The following is an 18,815-nucleotide window of genomic DNA, read 5'->3' on the forward strand; positions in this document are numbered from 1 at the left end:
GGAAGAGACAACAATCATCTGAAAGAGGTTGTTTATTTGGTCACACATTGTTTCATATCTACATAGAGAAAAAAAATGTCACTATTTTACATCACAATTACCCTAAAACAGTATTATTGCATTTACACTGGCAGTTGTACATTAAGCATATCAAATGGCTCATGATGTTACAGAAAATATATTTTCTTTAAACAAGAGACAAGAACTTCAGTAACTTATTGGTGTAACATAGTGTTCAAATATTTATTTTCTGTCTGAGGTCAAATTTTCACTGAATGAACCCTCTTTTTCTCTCCCAAGTCCTGAAGTAAAAGCTCGAAACCTAATCTGACTCTGAATCTTGGCAACGTGACTTTGTTAGCAAACCAAGCTCTGCTTCAGTGTCTTCGGTGTTTGTGCTTTCCCAGCCAACAGAAACAGTTTATTCATTACAAATATATCTCTGATTCTGTTTCAATAGACCAACCTGGTCACGCATTTTAGAGGTGACGAAAGGAGGGGAAAAAATCCTATCAGAGCTTTTTTTGTACAGCGACGTCCCTTGCTACATACATTTCAATGGCGATGGTATGTGCTTATCACAGCAACTATGAACTCTGATTAAAACGACACTAAATTCACATTTAACCCAAACATTAATGCAGAAAATGTGTACGTTAATATCTTTAGAAATGTGCATAAATCTTTGACTTTTGGGGGGAAATATGCTTATTTGCTTTCTTGTCAAGAGTTTAATCTAATAACTTCACATGTAGTAAATATGAAGCAACCGCAGTTTGGTAGTCAATTAGCTTAGCACAAAAGGTGGAAGCAAAGAATCAGTCTGCTGGCAAAGGTGATAAAATCCACGGGTATATGCTAAGCTAACCAACAAGTTAACTGCAATACCTTCACATCTACATGAAGAGACCACTATTTTACTCTGTATGACAGTACCACTGTTGACTAGTTAGTTCAGTAAATGTCACAGCTAAATGCCAGGTTAACTGACTAGCTAACAGTGTGACCTTCATATTAAGGTGCTGTTTGCTAGTTAGCTGTCCCCAGATGCTATGTGCTGAACTATTAACAAAAACAAATCAGGAAGTCACTGCTCCCAGCCCCTAATATCGCCATTTGTTCTTACACAAACTAATACGTGTGAGCTTCAGAGGTGCTGGTAGGCATCTGGTACATTTCAACCTTCTTTATGCTAAGCTAACAGGCTACTGGCTGTAGCTACATAACTAGCATATGCTACAGGCATTACTCTCAGCAACAAAGCATAAAGTATGCATATTTCCCAGAATGTAGAACAATTCCTCAATATCCTTGATGTGTAGCAAGAAGGAAAACTTTATTTACATGAACACGACTGACCCAAAGTCAGCTACATTTTCTCTATGTGTATGTACATCGTTTATGTAATGTAACTTTTCTACAGCCCTTTTTTGTGTTTTTTACTTGACAGAAAACTTGCAATGGCCCATTCGTCCAACTCCACAAAACCAGAATTTATCAGTGACCCTCAGACTTTGGCTGCCATTACCCTGCAAATGTACAGTGGTTGTTGTTATTGTTGTTTTTTTTTAAATAAGACGTAGTTGTATCTTTTTTTAAGTCAACGTGCATCACATCGGCTCTTCCAAGCTTTCAGAGCCACCGTCACCTGACAACGCTCAGAAAAGTGCTCACGTTGGTACTTTGGGGGGGGGGGGGGGGGTACAAAGCTGACCTTTGTGCAGCTTGTGCAAATTGTGCCCTATTCTCAGTCACATTCTGTGGATCAGATGAGTCATAGCCAAACAGCCCTGGGTGATTGGAGATGTGGTAGTCATAGCGATGGTGATGTTTGCTGAGCCTCTGTATCAGGAGCATCAGCCGTCCATCATCAGGAGGAACCCAACGTGGTGTCATCAGAACTCGTCCTCCGAGCTGTCAGCCAGCAGCATGGCCTGATCCTGGCGGCTGGTGCCGGGCTCGCAGGGTTGCTGAGGATGAATGTTTAAGCAAACCAACCTGTTGGACATCTTGATCATTTGAATTTTAAACTCAAGCTGGCAGAGGATCTTTACCATCTCGCCTCAGTGACTCACACTGACTACAAAAGGTGATTAGTACAAGTAGGGTATTGACCTCTGGCTGTCTGACCTTCCTCCTCTGGTGTTTGAAGCTGTTCCTCCTCTTGCGGTGAATCATCCTTATGCTGTAGAGGGCACCGACGATAAGCAGAGCTCCTGCGATGCCAATGCCCACAGGGGCCAACATCCCAGACACATAACCCGCCTGACAGACATGAGACAAGAGGTTAAAATGGAAATAACGAGAGAAAGCTAAAAGAAGAGCAACTATATATTGAACAAGACAAATCTAGGTTAATTTATTCAATCTCTGACCAAATTAGCTCAACAAAACTGGATGCAGATGACTGTCGAGCGATACTTTTCACGGACAGCAGAGGGCAGTCTTACCTTTTCTCTGATCAGCTCTACCCAGCTACGCACTGGAGGAAAAGAGCCATACCTTAGTCTCTTAAAACTAGGAGTAGTAGTAGTAGTGTGTGTGTGTGTGTGTGTGTGTGTGTGTGTGTGTGTGTGTGTGTGTGTGTGTGTGTGTGTGTGTCATACTTAGCCCCTGGTTGCGTTGAACCCAGACAGGAGGCGGAGGAATAAGGCTGTAGGGGGTTTGCATCGAGGAGGACTTAGGTGTCTCTGTCAGGTCTTCTTCACTCTCCTCCTCCAACGATTCCTCAGAGTTATCATCCTCATCGTCAGACTCCTCTGTGGAGAATAAAAATTTATCTTTTCCCAGAAGCAGCCAAGCTCTTCCGATTATTAATAGTTGTAAGCGACATTTTAAACAAGATATTTAAAAAAAAAAATGCAGACATAATCATCTCACCCTCAGGCTCCATCTCCTCTAACCCCAGTCTGGATTTGTGCACCGGCAGATGGGTTGCCATGGTTACCGTTGTGGAAGAATGCATGATGGATGAGAGGGAGGGGCCATGGTCCCCATCACGGTTCGGTGTCCACACGGTGCCTGTAAGTCACAAGTCACATGGCACACAAGAGTTTACAAGGTGCTTTGTTCGAGTTTTGGTCGCAGAAAAATGACCTCAGGTGTGACTTCAACTTGGAAGTTGAAGACTTGACATGAAGACATGATGACTCAAATGACTTGTTTGTGCTCAATCAATTGCTTTGTCACGTGTCTGTGTAACGTCACCGGAGATGCGCCACGATCAGATGACTGCGTGTGTCAGTCAAGCTCCTCAACTGTAACAAGAAGCACTTAAAGTCAGCACCTCTGCCCGTTACATCCTCCCGCTCCCGATATGACGGCTACATACACACACGCGTCCTGTCAAGATGTGATGAGCTCCCACAATCTTTACTAATAAAACTGTGTACTGCAGATGAACCATCAGTAACCCAGCCTACATGCCTCAATACAAAAAATTAGAACTTGAAGTACCTCTCCTGCTAATGAACAGAAAAGTGTTTCTGTAAAAATGATGTCGTCACAGGGAAGCTGAACTTTTTGAAAGAACGGCTGACAGCTGGTAAGCTAAGCACAGAGAATGGCATTGGATGGGGAGTGTTAGCATACCTCAGTCAAAAGTCATCAAATTCCTTTTACCCCAAACAGGCTTTGCCTGCATTCATATGACTACTGCATAACACGTGTAATGATGTCACAATCTAAAACTGCAAGGTATTTTAGAATCAAATGCATCGCCGGAACTATTTTCCTGACGAGGTGCAGTACCTCAACAAAACAAAACATTGGAGAGAAGAAGTAACCAAAAAAAGTTTAAGAGAAGAATGAGGATAATTCCCTCTGGACAAATCAAGATCTGAACGTCATCTATTATTTGACTTATGAGGCTTGATGGAGGTATGCTAACACTTCCCACACACTACCATTCAATTCGCTGAGCTAACTAGCATCTGAGTCTCTGTGGGTCTCAGCTCCCTATTGCATTCACAGAGGAGAGAGGAGTGTCTCTCTTCTTGTCTGACTCTGGGGGTTCAGGTTAATGCTGGCACGTTCCTTTAAATTTAAGACGATTTCATGCACCCAAAACATCTACATGCAGCCGTATTTTTTTAGACAAATCAGTATTTTTTCAGATAAATCAACTCTTTTAGTTGCAGGCTGAGATGAGCGACAGCCAGGAGCTGCCTGGAAGGAGAGATGCTTTCACAAGCAGAAGCTGAGGCAGCTCATGTCGAGCTTTTCTCCCACTTAACTTCCAAAAATGAATTCTCATCACATATTCAACTGTGCACCAATTAGGTTGCTAATGATTGTTAACTGAGCAAATACTTGTGTATTTGGATTAAAGTACATGATTTGTTGAAAATAATGATGTCATTTGAGTGTAGCATGGTGTGGTCAACATCATCCCTCACACCTCTGTCGTCCTCCAACAGTCCCGGCTCAGTTCCAGTGCGGAGCTGTGATGCAGACGGCCCTGATTGGCTGACTGGATCCAGGAGCTCAGCGCCGGATGTTTGCCAAGGTGACGTCCAGTCTGGCATCAACAGGGGCGGTGCGTTCGAAGGACCATCACTGTCTGTCTCCAGGGTGACCAGCTGCTCGAGGTCCACCTCTGACAGAGGCCCGCCTCCGGTCGCCATGGCAGTAGGAGGCTGAGTGCTGCCGGGCATCAGGGTGACCGCTGCCCCCTTCGATGTGACGTCTTCAAAGGGCTCAAAGATGAGAGGGAGAGCCTCTGATGACATGGTGCCCTCTGTGGCTTCATCCTGAGATGGCGGGACTACAGTGTCCGCTGTCGTTGTGTTGATAAAGCAAAGAGGAAGAATCAGGGTCATGATGGGTTGCATGAATGTTTCATTTTTCAAAAGGCAGAGCTTTTTTGGTAAATGTCAGGGAAAATAATGCTTTCATGTGACAAAGATGAGACAGTGACGGAACCTGGGCAAATGAGCGATGAGAAGTTTAGGATTTTACAGTTTAGGCCGGTAAAAGCAACAGAATGCAGCGCGTAGCTCTGAAGTACTCATAACAGAATGCAGCTCTTTGAAAACGGCACCTCTTTGGACATGCCATTTTCTCATTAGAAGCACTTGCGCTCCCGGAGAACTGAGTTCACAGTGCAGCCAAGACACAATAGAGAAGGGGATTGTTTGAAAAATGGTTCCCTCTAGATAAGCGGCTACCGCAGACGAGGCTGTCACAGAAGAAACTGCACATCTCCCCAGCGTTTCCTTTTAGTCCAAAGCATTTTTAAAGCAAGGCTTGAAAAATGCTTATAAAAAAAAACCCCAACACAATCCTTTTACATAATACTGTTATGGGAATTGAGGGTTTTTTTTTTTTTCTCTTCTTCTTCGGCTTCTTTTCTGTTGGGAGGAAGCTTTATCAAACAGACGATCCCCCTCTGGACAGTGGGAACACATATTGGCTCAGACAGACTACTTTAATCTATTTCCCTCTCTTCCCTCTCTGAATAATAACCTGCCTCTTCTTTACCATATGAGGAGAGTGAGGGGTAAGAAAGAGAGAGAGGAGGTGGAAAGATGGAGAAGAGTTGAATCCTCCAAAGACTTGTATAACACACCCTGCCACCAGCCTTTTCCTGGCAGTTGAGTTCTTTTTTTTTTTTTTGCAGGCTCAAGTCAGGAATAGAAAGTAATTAGACTGCCACGAGTCCCAGTCGGGGTTCAAAGCGGCGCGTGGAAAAGCGGGTACCTTCTTTGCCAATCATCAGAGGTTGATCTCTGTCACCAGACGCTTTGTTTTCATTTCCATGTCACTTTTTCAGGAGGCCCTGACAACGCCAGCGAGCTAGAAAATATAGATGGGGTTTTTATTGGGTGGCAGTTTCAACTAACAACTCTCTGGAAGGACCCTGGCTGTCTTTAAGTTTATAGATGTGGGATTTTTAACCAAAAAGAGAAGCAAAGAGTTTCTACACAAGTGAGTTTATACAAACTGTTTTAAAACTAGAGGTTGTTCAGAGGCGGCCCGAGCCCAGAGTAAAACAAGCAGCCATGGGTGGGCCCTCACAGCCCCACACACATCGGAGTGTGGCAGCTCCGTCAAGCAAGGGCAGTCAAACCTGATAATATTTCATTTTGCATGAAGGAGCAGACTAGGGTGTGCAATTTGTGGAACACAAAGTTTTGTGTTCTCCAGCACCATCTAGTGGAAGAAGGGAGTAATATCTGCACCACATTGCACTTCATAAAAGGACAGCACAGTGTCATTTTGATGTAACGTGATGATGCTTGTTGCATCAGGCTTACTTCCTGTAAACACAACATGGCACAGGTTATTTTGTTGGAGTTGTGTAACGTTCATAACAGTTTATCCACTGTTTTAGTAACACCATCAAAGCCGTAGGCTAACAGTAGACCACATGAAGTAAGCATGCAACTGTGACTGCTAAAGGTGGACATAAATGAGCCAGAGTAAAGCTTTAAATACAGTTTGTTAATTGTGTTTTTCTAGTTTTCTAGACTCACCACCACTGGGTCTCACAGCCTCAGTCCACAGGCTCTCCAGGCCATCCTCTTTGGGCATCAGGTTTGGCCCAATTTCTGGTAACAGGGGGTCTGCGAGTGTGGCTATGGTTGCACCCTCGTGTCCCCACACTGACAATGGTGTGGAGGTTTGAGCGGAGAAAAAGACTGATGGAGGGATGGATCCAGGAGAGGTCGACCTCTGGATCCGCTCTGAGAGATTTGGAGGTTCACTTGATGATAACCAGCTTGTTTCGGCACCTCTCTCTTGGACAGAATCCCCATCGACAGGCAGCATTGTACTGTAGTTATTTTGCTTCTCCTGAACAAGATCTTTGCTGGTGCTGGGTGTCTCCAGCTGTGGCGAGGCTGCAAATCCATATGGAGTTAATCTCTGGGTGCTGATGTCAGCCATATCCAGCTGCTTTGTTTCTCCAGGAGGAGTTAATAAAGACACCTTCTCTTCTGCATTCTCTTGATCAGCCTCAGACGTGCTCTCGACCCTCTTTACCTCTCCACTCTGGCTACGTGCATCTCCGCCAGTCAAACTCGGCCCAGATTCTTCACCGAAGCTGTCCCCGTTTTCAGCCTGCGTCACTGCAGCTATCCCCTCGGGTCCCAATTTGTGTCCAGCCCCTCCCTCTGCACCTACATTCAATATGGGGCCATTCACGTGTTTCCCATCTGAAGCTTCAGACTTAACATCTGAGGAGCCAGCAGTTGTTAGTGAGCTGTCCTGCAGCGTGGGGGTGAAGTGGACAGGGTTTCCACAGACACAGAGACAGGTCCCAGCCAGGAGGAGGTGACGGAGCATCCTGGACATCAGCATCTCTGTCTGGTCTCAGTGCCTGAAGAGAGTGGATGCAAATAACAAACACTAACAGGCTTAAACTGAGGTGTGAAACCCGTCTACGCTCTCACCCAGCAGACGTGGACAGATAGGACGACAGGTGGTACATTACATAAGGTAGAAAGGGTCAGCATGCCAAGTTTTCTTCATGGGGAACAGGATTAACTACAATTCTGCCCTCACTTTGATGTCGTTGCACGGTTCTATATCATGAGTGCTTCAACCTCAAACTGGGGACAAAGTCCAGCCAGGCCACGTCACTAATCCTCAGCCGTTCTTTTCCTCTCTTCATATGGCACCAAAGATTCTCAATGTTAGCAGCAGCTAGCAGAATTTTGCCGAGCACCAGAATTTGCAGTGTTATTCTGTAACACTAAATGTGTCCATCATTTTGCCACAACACCTTCCATCTTTTCACTTTTTTGGTCCTTAATTCATTTCCCTTGGGCCAAGTCACCCGCTAGAGCCCCCTTTCTACATGCAGAACCCTGCTGATGATCACTGGTGTGTATCAGTTTGGACTCGGATTGATGTTTTGATGCCCGAGTTCAAGCAGCACTGCAGCAAAAGACTAGCAACCACTGTCACTGACCTCTTTTTAACCTGTAGTGTTTTAGTGCCACATCTTGGGCCCTAGAAACACTGTCTGAGGGCCCTTGATTGCAAAACACCTATGAATTCCAGGATTTTTGATGGTCCTCTCCCAGTAAGGTAGTCAAGCCCTGCCTTGCGCGGTAGCTCGATTCACGAGATAACATGAGACCATCATTTGGGCAGCTAAGGCTCGTGTGACAATAGTGAGAAGCGCCCATGTAAACAATACAAATTACCAAAGGTAAAGAGTTTTGGGTGATGATACTGAATAGCAAAGAACCCCACCCCCAGGTTCCTTCATGGAAAAGAAAGATGTCTGCTTTTTGACTGACAGATCATCTGTGTCGTTGATGGGATTGGTTGAAGTTGGCCTATGATAGACAGACGGCTCATCTAAATCTATTCTTTGGGTGACGTCTCGGCCGGTTCTATGAAACGAAGCATCTCACATGTCAGGCTAAGTCAGTCCCGCTGCTCTCCAACTACTTTGCCCCTGGTGGAGACCATCAGGTGCCTCAACATGTAGTCTCAGCCCTGGGGTTACGAGGGTAACTGTAATCTGCGAATATCTCAACTGATTTGAAAGAGATTCATCTTTTCTGTTTGTTTTGTATAAACAAAGGAAAATATAAGGCACACACACACAGAAACACACACAGACTGAGAGTGAGGGGAGGGAGGAGGGTCTGACACAGCAATCCTTAGCACCCACTTCACCTATAAATAGCACCAGGTTTTCAATCCTCTTCAGATGCATGCATGCATTTTTTTGACACATCTCTGCAGTTTTTATGCGCGTGAAAACGAAAAGAAAAGCAATCAAACAACTGAGAGTGTTGCTTGACACCATCTGATTGCTATAACCACCTAATAATGACAGTTATGGAGAAAAAAATACGCTGTGTCATGTCAGGATATTGCCAGAGTCACACAATCATCACTGAACCCCCGATGTTACAACAAACCCCCACTTTCCCTGCAATCAATGCAGGGTTTGTTCATGCAGTCCGACCCACCTGACAGCAGAAACGAGCCCCGGGATTGTAAACAAACTGCGGTCACATCTCCAATCGGGCAGCATAGAATTACCACATTTGAGCTGTTCAAACGCTTAAAGAGGCTACACGCATCCTCTGATATTCTGAGACCGAAATGAATGGTGGCAATTAAAGTCGCTAAAAATAAAACTGCTTTTACCTTTCAGGGTTCATGACGCTTTGCCTGGAGGATGCAGAGCTGCTCTCGCAGTGTGCGCAAAGACGCGATGTGTAGAAATTGAGGATCTTGGGATGTTGGAAGCAGCAGATGGAGAGAAGAGGAGAGGCTTGTTGTTGTTGCAGCTCGGCGTTACGGACTGGAAGTCGTCTATGTCCGCCCGCTCCTCAAGTGCAGCTCCGAATGCTTCAAAACAGAAGGACTGATGCAAATTAATGAATTAAATATAACCCAGTTCCTTTCCTCTCCATGTATTCATCGCTAGATTTTGCTTTATTAGAATTGAATTTATTTCTACTGCCTACTTCCACTGTGTTTTCCATATCAGACACCTTGCACACCAATGTAATCTCAGGTTCATGCCGTGACAGATCATTTGCACCCTAATCTTGTAATTTTCCTACTTGATTGACAACACGAAGAAATGTATGAGATCCAAAACCAGACACATTTTCTGAGTGAAATCTGAATCTATTTATTTATTTACTTTTTTTTACTTTTATAAGTTTTAATTTGATCTCAAATTGTTGAGCTCAAACTTGATCTCAGACACTTTGTGGGAATATTCTTGCCAGGGTATAGAAGTCTCACTCATGTCGTATAATTAACATTTTTTTGTTGCGTAAAAACACAGAGTGATGATCAATGATGATTTTTCAATGTCACGGCACACACGCAGCAGATTATATGAAAAAATGCAGACTCATACACAACGTACTAAATATCAAGCAGATTAGTGACAGTAAGCCAAGTCGCCGACACGTATACATAAAAAAACGCATCTAAAATGTATTTGTTCAATACATTTCAGCAATTTCTGATACATTTTAATCAGGCGGCCCCCTGCTTTTACGTCATCACGTTTCTGAAGGCCCATCCTTGCCGAGCCGGAAGTCAACAACAGATTTTTTTTCCTCTCTTGGTTACGATGCGAATTGATTGTCAACACTAAATCCCCTTTCAGTACATTCGCCCACACGGCGAGTGAATCTTTAAAATGCCATTATTTGATGGTTTGGGGAGTGGAGCGGAGAAGACTGCGATTGTTATTGATTTAGGAGCCGCCTACACGAAGTGAGTATGAACCGCTAGCGTCACTTGTCAAACGGAGCCATTCAGTTAGCGGAAAATGCTAGCGTGATTATCTGTTCTTCAACGCCCGTGGTACTTGATGGTTTCCTGGGGTCAAATACAGGATTTAGCCCAATTAACACTCGGTGCATGAATGTAGGAAGCCGTTGTGAATGCTATGAGGTAGCTGATGGTAGCAAAGTCAGCGCTTGCGCTAGCTGATGCTACATTGGAGCTAGCGTTAAAAACCAAACTGAATCCCTAATAGATCCTTGTCACTTACCGTCACATGCAAGACAGACAGCTGCACGTCCAGGTAAACGTTTTGTATTTCATCCATCCGCGCACATGAGTAACTTTGCCTTCAACATTAGCGCTATGTTGTGTTATTGCTGCTGTGTGAGTGACCCCGATTATGTCTCCAATGCCTCGTTACCTCAGATATCCTCATGAAACTAAAGGGTGTCCATACATTGTAACAGTTTTTGTCTGGTAGAGTTTGTTACTACAGTCGTAAGTGATTAGTGGGAGTGGGATCATTATGAATTGTGTCATTATTAGGTATAGAAATATGGAAAAGAAGCCTGCCTGAGGCAAATCACATGAGGATCAAGAGTACAGATTTTTCTTCTTTTAGCATGACTTGATAAATAAAGATTCCTTTGTCTAGAGTTGCAGTCCTCTCCTACCAATGCTTTATCATTCAATTGTATAAAAAGAGCTCCTCCTTGTCATTGTACCACCCTGGGATGCGCCATGTTGCCTTTTGTTTGCTGTGTTATATTATTGATTAATCAGAAATAGGTCCATGCATGGTGGTGCAGGGGTCAGCACTGTCCCCTCACAACAAGAAAGTTCAGGGTTTGACCCCCGGCTGGAGCACAGGGTCTTTCTGTGTGGAGCGTTCCTGCGTGGGTTCTCTCTGGTACTCCAGCTTCCTCCCACAGTCCAAAGACCTCAAGAGGGGACCAGGTTAATCCAGACTCTAAATTGACCGTAGGCGTGGCTGTGAGTGTGAATGGTTGTCTGTCTATATGTGTTTGCCCTGTGATGGACTGGTGACCCGTCCGGGGTGAACCCCGCCTCTCGTCCGAAGGCTGCTGGGATAGGCTGGGATAACCCCCCCGCAACCCTTAACAAGATAAGAGGTAGAAAATGGATGGATGGATTGTAGTCCATGCACAGTGTATCACTAACAGTGTCTTTTTGTTTTTATTTTTTGCAGATGTGGCTTTGCAGGGGAAACGGGGCCCAGGTTCATAATACCGAGCGAGATCCGGAAGCCGGGACAGCAACAAGTAAGATGTTTCTTTACTGTTCTATGGTGCATGTCATGTTTTAAATGGCAAGTGTTTGTTTAAACCTACTGTTTATCGCTCCTCCTTCAGGCCGTCAAAGTGGTTCAGTACAACATCAACACAGAAGAGCTGTATGTCATCCTAAAAGAGTTTATCCACATACTGTACTTCAGGTGAGACGCTGCTCCTCCTGGCTGTTACTAGGAGTTTTAAGAAGAGTTACTGAGGTAGTCTGGTGTGTGCTTTGCAGCGTGACATCACATGAACGTGGAATGCAGCCACTGTTTAACTAATTAATAAATTACTGAACTCATAAACTGCTGTTGGTAAAACTGAGCAAGTCAGAATTATCCAACAGAAGTTTGTCCCGATGTTTTGCTCCGTCAGGCACCTGCTGGTGAACCCTCGAGACAGAAGAGTGGTCATTATCGAGTCCATCCTCTGCCCGTCTCACTTCAGAGAGACACTCACCAAGGTTTTCTTCAAACAGTTTGAGGTACCAGAAAGTGGGCGGCAACTTGTGAACATGCTAGTTTGGCAAGATTGTAGGAGTTTTAGTATCTTAGTAACGTGCAGATAGCAACAATAAATGAGAGTTAGAAAGTCTAGTAAGATTCTGAAGTGGTTTTTTTTGTGTCTGTGTTTCTCAGGTGCCTTCTGTGCTGTTTGCACCAAGTCACCTCATGGCCATCATGACTCTGGGCATCAACTCTGCCCTAGTAATGGATTGTGGTCACACAGAGACGCTGGTCCTTCCTGTATCTTTTTTTTTTTTTTTTTTTTTCTTCACCGTTTGTCATCTTTTGGAAAAGCGTTTGCTTTCTAATCCAAATTGTGAGGCTTCATATCGGTTTAATCTGTTAGTTCAACAGAGGAAGTTGTCTAGGACATGATCAGTGCAGCTGAGCACAACAACGGGAAGCAAGGGAAATAAGCTAGATGTGTGTCTTAGATGTGTTTTCCAGATCATTCAGCGCTTTTTAGCCAGCGTATTATTCAGTCATTCAGACAGATATTTTCTGTTGAGGTGTGATAGTGCAAGGGTAAAAGTTTATGGATAATTCAGCAGCTCCAATACATTCACATATTTAAAAATGTACACGTGTAAATGATGCTTGGATGTGGGCGGAAACCTTGGCTAGAGCTACAGTAGCTCCTCATGCTAAGCTAGGAAAAACATACTTTTTATGTCTGAAGCTAAAGGTTACCACACCCTCAAGCAGCAGAAGCTGCCTCACAGAAAAATAGGACTTTATATTGCTTAATTGTTAACTGCGCTTTAGGGATTTGAGGTTACCCCCCTTGACCCAGACACCAGGTTTATGAGTGCACTCCTATTTTGCCTGCATGGGAGGCTTTGCCGCTGGGTGGAAAAGCCATCCATAAGTAAGTAATATTCAGTAGATTCACAAAGGCTCTTACGATTCTTATTTCTTCTGTTTTGTAACAGAAAAATACTGTGACTACATTCTTTTGCTTGAAAACTTTAAACTGAAACCTTCATTTAGGCGTTCCTATCCTCTAAGTGTGTGTGTGTGTGTGTGTGTGTGTGTTTATTTTAGAGAATTAGATGGACTCCTTGTGGAGCAGTGCACCGTGGACACAGACACCACCACCGGGCAGAGTGTACCAGCTGTCATCGGTAATCACTGTAAAATAAGCATCTTTGTGAATGAGTAAATACTGTTTGACAAGGTAGGGCACCGGAGTATCGAGTGGTTCTGACCCGTTATGCTTCATGTACTGTTGGCCAGAAGAACTTGACACTGTTTGACATTTCGCTGAAACCCTTTCCCAATTTGTGAATTATACATACAGTCTATTTTAGATTTTTCTCTGAATTACAGAGTTGAGCTGTGAGCACATATACATCAATAATTAAGACAAACAGCAGGATGATGAATTTGACCGGACGGTGGAACTGCATTTCTGCAGGCAGCACAAAGGATCTGAGCTCGCTGTAGTCAACATTTTATACTGCACACTATTCAGGAAGAGGATTTAACTCCGAAAGTAAAACAAAACACTATCCAAAAAAAAATACTGTTAGCAGCAGTGTGGGAGTTTCCTGAGGGACAATGTCAACACGTATTTTTCCTCTTCCCGGATTTCTTACAGAAAGCTATCATTCTTGTCATTCCCTGTCGAGTGACCTCATACTTGCGCAAAGGATGATTCAGTCTGATCACATTCATGGAAAAGGCTGATCTTTGCATCAACATTCCAGACACACGAATATGTAATTAAAGATCTTGTCTTCTTTTTAGGGACCATTCCAGAGGAGACTGTAGAGGACATCAAGGGTGCGTTCTCTCACTTGGAAGCTATCACAAAACCACAAATCTAGACTAGGAGGCTGTCAAACCTCCCCCAAAAATGAAGTTCAAGTGTTCCTCAAAAATGTTTAGTTTTTTTTACTTATTTGAATATCTGCTTTTGCCCATGTCAGTCAACCCATGGATGACATCAGAGTCCACAAAAAAACAAAACAATACATCTGGAGACGCAATGTGCTGTATATATATTACATAGAATATTTATGTAATAAAGACACAGCCTGCGTCCCTCCACAGTGCAAAGTAACCAGCTGACTGGTAGAAACTTGTCATATACGACACCTGTTGCAGCGCTGCAGATCCTCTCTCTCTCTCTGCACCGGGTTCGCGAGTGAGAAGTGAATCAGATCAGACGCTACATTTATTGAAACTCTGTTCATGCTAACACAGCAGGAACACAACTTTATCTTGAGCCACAAATTCCGTCATGTACCTAAACGTCTTGGAGCATTTCCACATTCAAGTTTTTCTGGTGGCACAGATTGCGCTCTCGGCTTCTGCTGCAAACAAGTTTCGTGAAACTCTGCGTCGCCTGACCTACATCCAGCCATCAAACTGGCGTCAAGTGTCATGTGACTTCTGTCTGTCACGCGATCAATGTAGCAGCTCAGGCTCACGTGAGAACTCACAAGACCCACATCCATGTGACTTATCTCATAATATCAGACACCGACTGCTGCTGCTGTTTGTTTTGTTTTTGTTTTGTTTTTTAACACATCTGGATTGATTCATTTATTGTTTTATTGCCGTTCAAAGGTGAAGTCAAATTCAGATCATTTTTTTCGGCAGCCCTACGTGTTGATCGTTTAGAACACGTTGGTAATCGATGCGTTTTGTTCCCTGCAGTCAGAACCTGCTTCGTCAGTGACCTGCAGCGAGGCCTCAAGATCCAGGAAGCCAAATTTAACCTGGACGGTACAGCAGAGGTGAACGGCAACTTCTGTTCTTCTTTGTACACCAGTTGTGTGTGACTGCAGATTTTCACTACAGCTCTTTCATCTCGATACGTTTTGTAGCGTCCAGCCCCTCCTCCAGATGTGGATTACCCCCTGGATGGAGAGAAAATTCTGCATATCAAAGGATCCATCAGGTAGCTGATCGTGTGGCTCTGTTTTATCTGGTGTCACCTTCAGTAAGCAGACAGATCTGGAAATCTAGCTCCCCTTTTTTTTAACCTTAGTGTGTTTTACACCTTCAGATATGTGTGTGTTTGTGGGTTTTTTTTCTGTTGGGGCTGCTCACATCTTTTTCTGCCGTCTGTGATTTGCAGGGACTCTCTGATGGAGATTCTGTTTGAACAGGACAACGAAGAGAAGAGTGTGGCCTCTCTGATGCTCGATGCTCTGGTCAAGGTAGAGAAAGACTCCTTATTGTGTCTGTAAGAGTAAGTGATGAATCAACAGTGACAAGAGAAGCTCATTGTCACCTCCTATGGTCTCAGGTATATTGCTGTCATTATCATTTCAAAGCCCTTAAAAATAATCTCCTGAGAGCGCTCTTGTATGGGCTGGCTCTTATCTATTATCCAGATTATCTTGCTGCAAAGCCTCAGCATCATTTGCAGGAGGAAAGCAGATTCCTTGTTTTTTCTCTCCACGTCGCACGAGGAGGGAATAGAGTATACAGTTGGATTTATAATGCGGTTGTCGTGGTTACACTCAGCCGTGGCCAATCCAGGGAACTGAGTGTGGGTTTTTTGTTTTGGTTTTTTTGTTCCGTGTGGAGTTCAAGTTGGCCCGGGACAGCCTAAATAATCCAAGGTGTATCATTCCTGAAATGAAAGAGTACAGAGCTCAGGACAAATTGAAAAAAGCCATCAGCACAGATCTGTAAACACTGCAGCCATTTTGTTTTTGTCTCCATGAAAAAGCACAAAGTACAATCGGATGCTGTTCTGTTACAATTCTCACACTAGCGTTGGACATCGCTGCTAAACTAAGAAAGCACGTGCATGTTCTTCTTCAGTGCCCCATTGACACGCGTAAGGTTCTCTCTGAGAACCTGGTGGTCATTGGAGGAACGGCCATGTTGCCGGGCTTCCTGCACCGACTGCTGGCGGAGATACGCCTCCTGGTGGAGAAACCCAAGTACAGGGACGTCCTGGCCAGCAAGAACTTCCGCATACACGCTCCACCCGCCAAGCCAAACTGCACCGCCTGGCTCGGAGGTCAGAATTGATCAATATTTTTCTAGTATCTTCATTTAATTTCTTGTCAGCTTTTTTTTTTTTCTTTTTTCTAGATGAAAAGATTTTTGAAAAAAATATTGTGTACGGCCTCTCTTGATTTCTGCAGCATTCCCTCCTCTAATCAAACCCGGTTCTGCCCTCCAGGTGCCATCTTTGGTGCGCTGCAGGACATACTTGGCAGCAGGTCGGTGTCCCGGGACTACTACAACCAAACAGGCCGCATCCCAGACTGGTGCTGCTTGAGCTCCCCTCCTCCCGAATCTCTATACGAAGCAGGGAAGACCCCTCCTCCTCTCATGAAGCGAGCCTTCTCCACCGAGAAGTAGATCTTACTCCCGTTCATTCAAACAACGCCCTTCCATTCCTGACAGAACACCGGCGATCTTTGACATTTCCACGCTATTAATCTGTTAACTACTTAAACTACTCTACATGAGGTCGCCCTCTCGCTCGCTCTCTCTCTCTCTCTCTCTCTCTCTCTCTCTCTTTGTTTTTGTGGATTTTTCTTTTTTTCTTTTCAGGTGAGCCGTTGTCTCCCATTACTAGACGGAACAAATTTTCGGATGTGAGGTAAATGTTCCAGGAAATATGAACATCAGTGAATAAAGGCTCACAAACATAAAATCTCAAAAGGTTTGAGCAAAACACTAAACCTGGTCTTGCAAATAGTTACACAGTTCGGTTTTTACAGGAATTAGTGACAGTTGTACCTGAAAACTTGATGGCTTTTGTCAGCAAAACCACAGAATGTTGGCCAACCGTGTGATGGAATCGTGACTGTGTGACAAAATGGCCCAGTGTAACATTTTAGAAAAAGTCTGTCTTGTATTTATTGTTTGCACTCAAAAGAGTAAAGTGATCATTGAAGTCATTAAACCTCCTGCACACTCGCCTGGTGACGTCAGTTCTTCCATCAAATTAGTACCGTCTGCACTCCTGCCATGGGAGACGTTTTGAGACACAAAATTCTCAATGGAATAATACGTTTTCTGCTTCTAAATGTGAATCAAATGGAAGTTTATGAATCACAAGGCCTTGCAGTCGTATGTTGCTGCCATTCCAGTCTGCTGGCCTGCTCACTACCAGGACCCTGGCCCAACGAAATGGAACAAGGCCTTGTGCCACAAGGATACAGTGAAAGGCGTAGAGAGGCAAAAATGTACCATCCCATACTCAATCAAACTCAAATTAACGGGTTAGAATCTAAAAAAAAAATCAACAAATATTTGATCAGTACTAAAGTTGATAATATTTAGGCAACAAAAAAAGTTTAAAAATATAAAAGAATGCAATATATTATAGCAGTTTTTGCAAGGTGGACATTTTTCGTGCCGTAGGCATCCATCAGGTGCTGAAGTCTGCAGCATGCGCAGGGTTAATTCTGCATGCTGACGTCAAACCAAAGTTTTTGGTTCCACAGTGACAGAGACCTTATGTTGTGTGTCTCTGCTCCGCGTGTAATGCACGCAAACACACACACTGACCCGTCAAGCACAGAGAGAAGCGCTGCTGTGCAACTCAAGACACTCTGCTGATACGACAACCAAGTGAACTGAACCTGGAACCCATGGTTTACTGAACCACCGACCCCCCCCCCCCCACAGACGGGGTCCACGATCCTTTCCTAAAGTTCTGATTAATCCCAGACATCCTCCTTACAATGTGCACTTTTAGGACGTACAAGTCTTCAGGGGCTTAAAACGCCCAAGGGACCAAAGCAGTGAGAGCAGAATCGGGGTGGGATTGTGTAGGTCACATTTGCAGCGTGCGTCAGACAAACGTGTCGAGAGCAATACTGAAATGGTAGTTATGGAGAGGAAGAACAGGACTTATTCAGCAGTGGTTGAAACCACTGACTAAACAATGTCTGTACGTGAAACTTCACTCGATCAGATCATATCAAGCATTTCTAAAGACGCGATAAACCATATTTCTCCTCAAAAACTGATTCTGATTACACTTGAGAGATACTTGTTCACTCATGCAGCTTCTCCTCGGGAACTCACCCTGTGGTTCTTCAGTTTGTGAGCGTTCCTGAAGAGATGTGTCAAATCTACATGAAAACGGTGTGTGTGTGTGTGTGTGTGTGTGTGTGTGTGTGTGTGTTGGACATAGCTTTGCATTGTCTTTTAGCTATAATTTCAGCCATCTTGCTTTCTAACCTTCAACCATTCCAGTAAAAACTCCAAACTGAATCAGCTCTCACGTTATCCTGGCACGCTGTATGTTTTCACAGAACGGTTCCAGATACGTGTGTAAACGTTTGCAGCCATAGAAGACCAGACCATGACTTCTTCTCAAACTGCTCCCTAAACTTCCGATCATTCTCTTCTTTCTTTTTTTTCTTTGAATGTTTCAGCAACTCTTGAGATTTACAGAACAAAGCAAGTTATTTCTGCTGAATTTATTCCAGAAAACACCAACTGTTGGTGTGTTTCCAAGTGTTTGGTTGCATCTGTTTGACCTCTTGATCCCGTCTGGCTACTGTTAGCTTGGGAATCAGTAGCTTTACCCACAATGCACCTGCAGCTGAAGAGGGGTAGAGATTGTGAGAAACAGTTGCACTGATAGGAGGTAGTTCATCCTTTCTGCCTTCACCAGTAACCCTAAATGTCAACGGTCAAACTATGAAAACAGTTATGGTAAAATCTCTGCGGCCATCACCGTTCATCTGCGTCCATCTCCTCCTGATCCCGTTCTTGGCCGCACAGAGATGTAGAGTCCCACCTCGCATCCAGACGAGGGAAATCCCATCCTCCCTGGTTGGGGACTGGGACTGGAGCATCCGTG

General features: G+C 44.2%; 2 protein-coding genes across 4 annotated transcripts; one reads left to right on the top strand and one right to left on the bottom strand.

Annotated features, from left to right (window-relative positions):
- Positions 1-17: 17 nt before the first annotated feature.
- Positions 18-10,680, bottom strand: armh4 (armadillo like helical domain containing 4). 3 transcript variants are annotated; one of them, XM_086188933.1, is made up of 9 exons: positions 10,487-10,680; positions 9,115-9,318; positions 6,477-7,321; positions 4,400-4,777; positions 2,881-3,021; positions 2,607-2,759; positions 2,451-2,482; positions 2,131-2,265; positions 18-1,970 (listed from the first exon to the last, which is right to left on the bottom strand). In XM_086188933.1, exons 3-9 carry the CDS (start codon positions 7,300-7,302, stop codon positions 1,896-1,898), a joined length of 1,740 nt encoding a protein of 579 aa, XP_086045059.1. In that variant the 5' UTR covers positions 7,303-7,321; positions 9,115-9,318; positions 10,487-10,680; the 3' UTR covers positions 18-1,895. The 3 variants fall into 3 exon arrangements, with proteins under 3 accessions (XP_086045059.1, XP_086045057.1, XP_086045058.1); XM_086188931.1 differs by having other exon boundaries at positions 2,116-2,265; XM_086188932.1 differs by lacking the exons at positions 9,115-9,318; positions 10,487-10,680 and adding an exon at positions 8,934-9,067 and having other exon boundaries at positions 2,116-2,265.
- actr10 (actin related protein 10) lies at positions 9,999-16,917 on the top strand. Its single transcript, XM_086188934.1, has 13 exons — positions 9,999-10,206; positions 11,429-11,501; positions 11,592-11,674; positions 11,889-11,997; positions 12,152-12,259; positions 12,820-12,887; positions 13,064-13,143; positions 13,769-13,804; positions 14,684-14,763; positions 14,854-14,927; positions 15,108-15,189; positions 15,803-16,004; positions 16,170-16,917. The coding sequence occupies exons 1-13, from the start codon at positions 10,130-10,132 to the stop codon at positions 16,349-16,351; spliced, it is 1,254 nt and encodes a 417-aa protein (XP_086045060.1). The 5' UTR covers positions 9,999-10,129; the 3' UTR covers positions 16,352-16,917.
- The last annotated feature ends 1,898 nt before the right edge of the window (positions 16,918-18,815 follow it).

This window comes from Aulostomus chinensis, chromosome 20 (assembly GCF_037954235.1).
Source record: "Aulostomus chinensis isolate RoL2024-O1b breed Wild chromosome 20, RoL_Achi_v1.0, whole genome shotgun sequence".
Taxonomy (NCBI): domain Eukaryota; kingdom Metazoa; phylum Chordata; class Actinopteri; order Syngnathiformes; family Aulostomidae; genus Aulostomus; species Aulostomus chinensis.

Excerpts from the sequence above, each read along its gene's own strand:
- armh4 (XM_086188931.1), bottom strand. The coding sequence starts at position 7,302 with ATGCTGATGTCCAGGATGCTCCGTCACCTCCTCCTGGCTGGGACCTGT. Across the intron at positions 4,778-6,476 it reads GGCTGTGAGACCCAGTGGTG|CGGACACTGTAGTCCCGCCA; the intron begins GTGAGTCTAGAA and ends ACACAACGACAG. Across the intron at positions 2,266-2,450 it reads TAGAGCTGATCAGAGAAAAG|GCGGGTTATGTGTCTGGGAT; the intron begins GTAAGACTGCCC and ends CATGTCTGTCAG.
- actr10 (XM_086188934.1), top strand. The coding sequence starts at position 10,130 with ATGCCATTATTTGATGGTTTGGGGAGTGGAGCGGAGAAGACTGCGATT. Across the intron at positions 11,998-12,151 it reads TTTTCTTCAAACAGTTTGAG|GTGCCTTCTGTGCTGTTTGC; the intron begins GTACCAGAAAGT and ends TGTGTTTCTCAG. Across the intron at positions 12,260-12,819 it reads CAGAGACGCTGGTCCTTCCT|GTTTATGAGTGCACTCCTAT; the intron begins GTATCTTTTTTT and ends CCCAGACACCAG.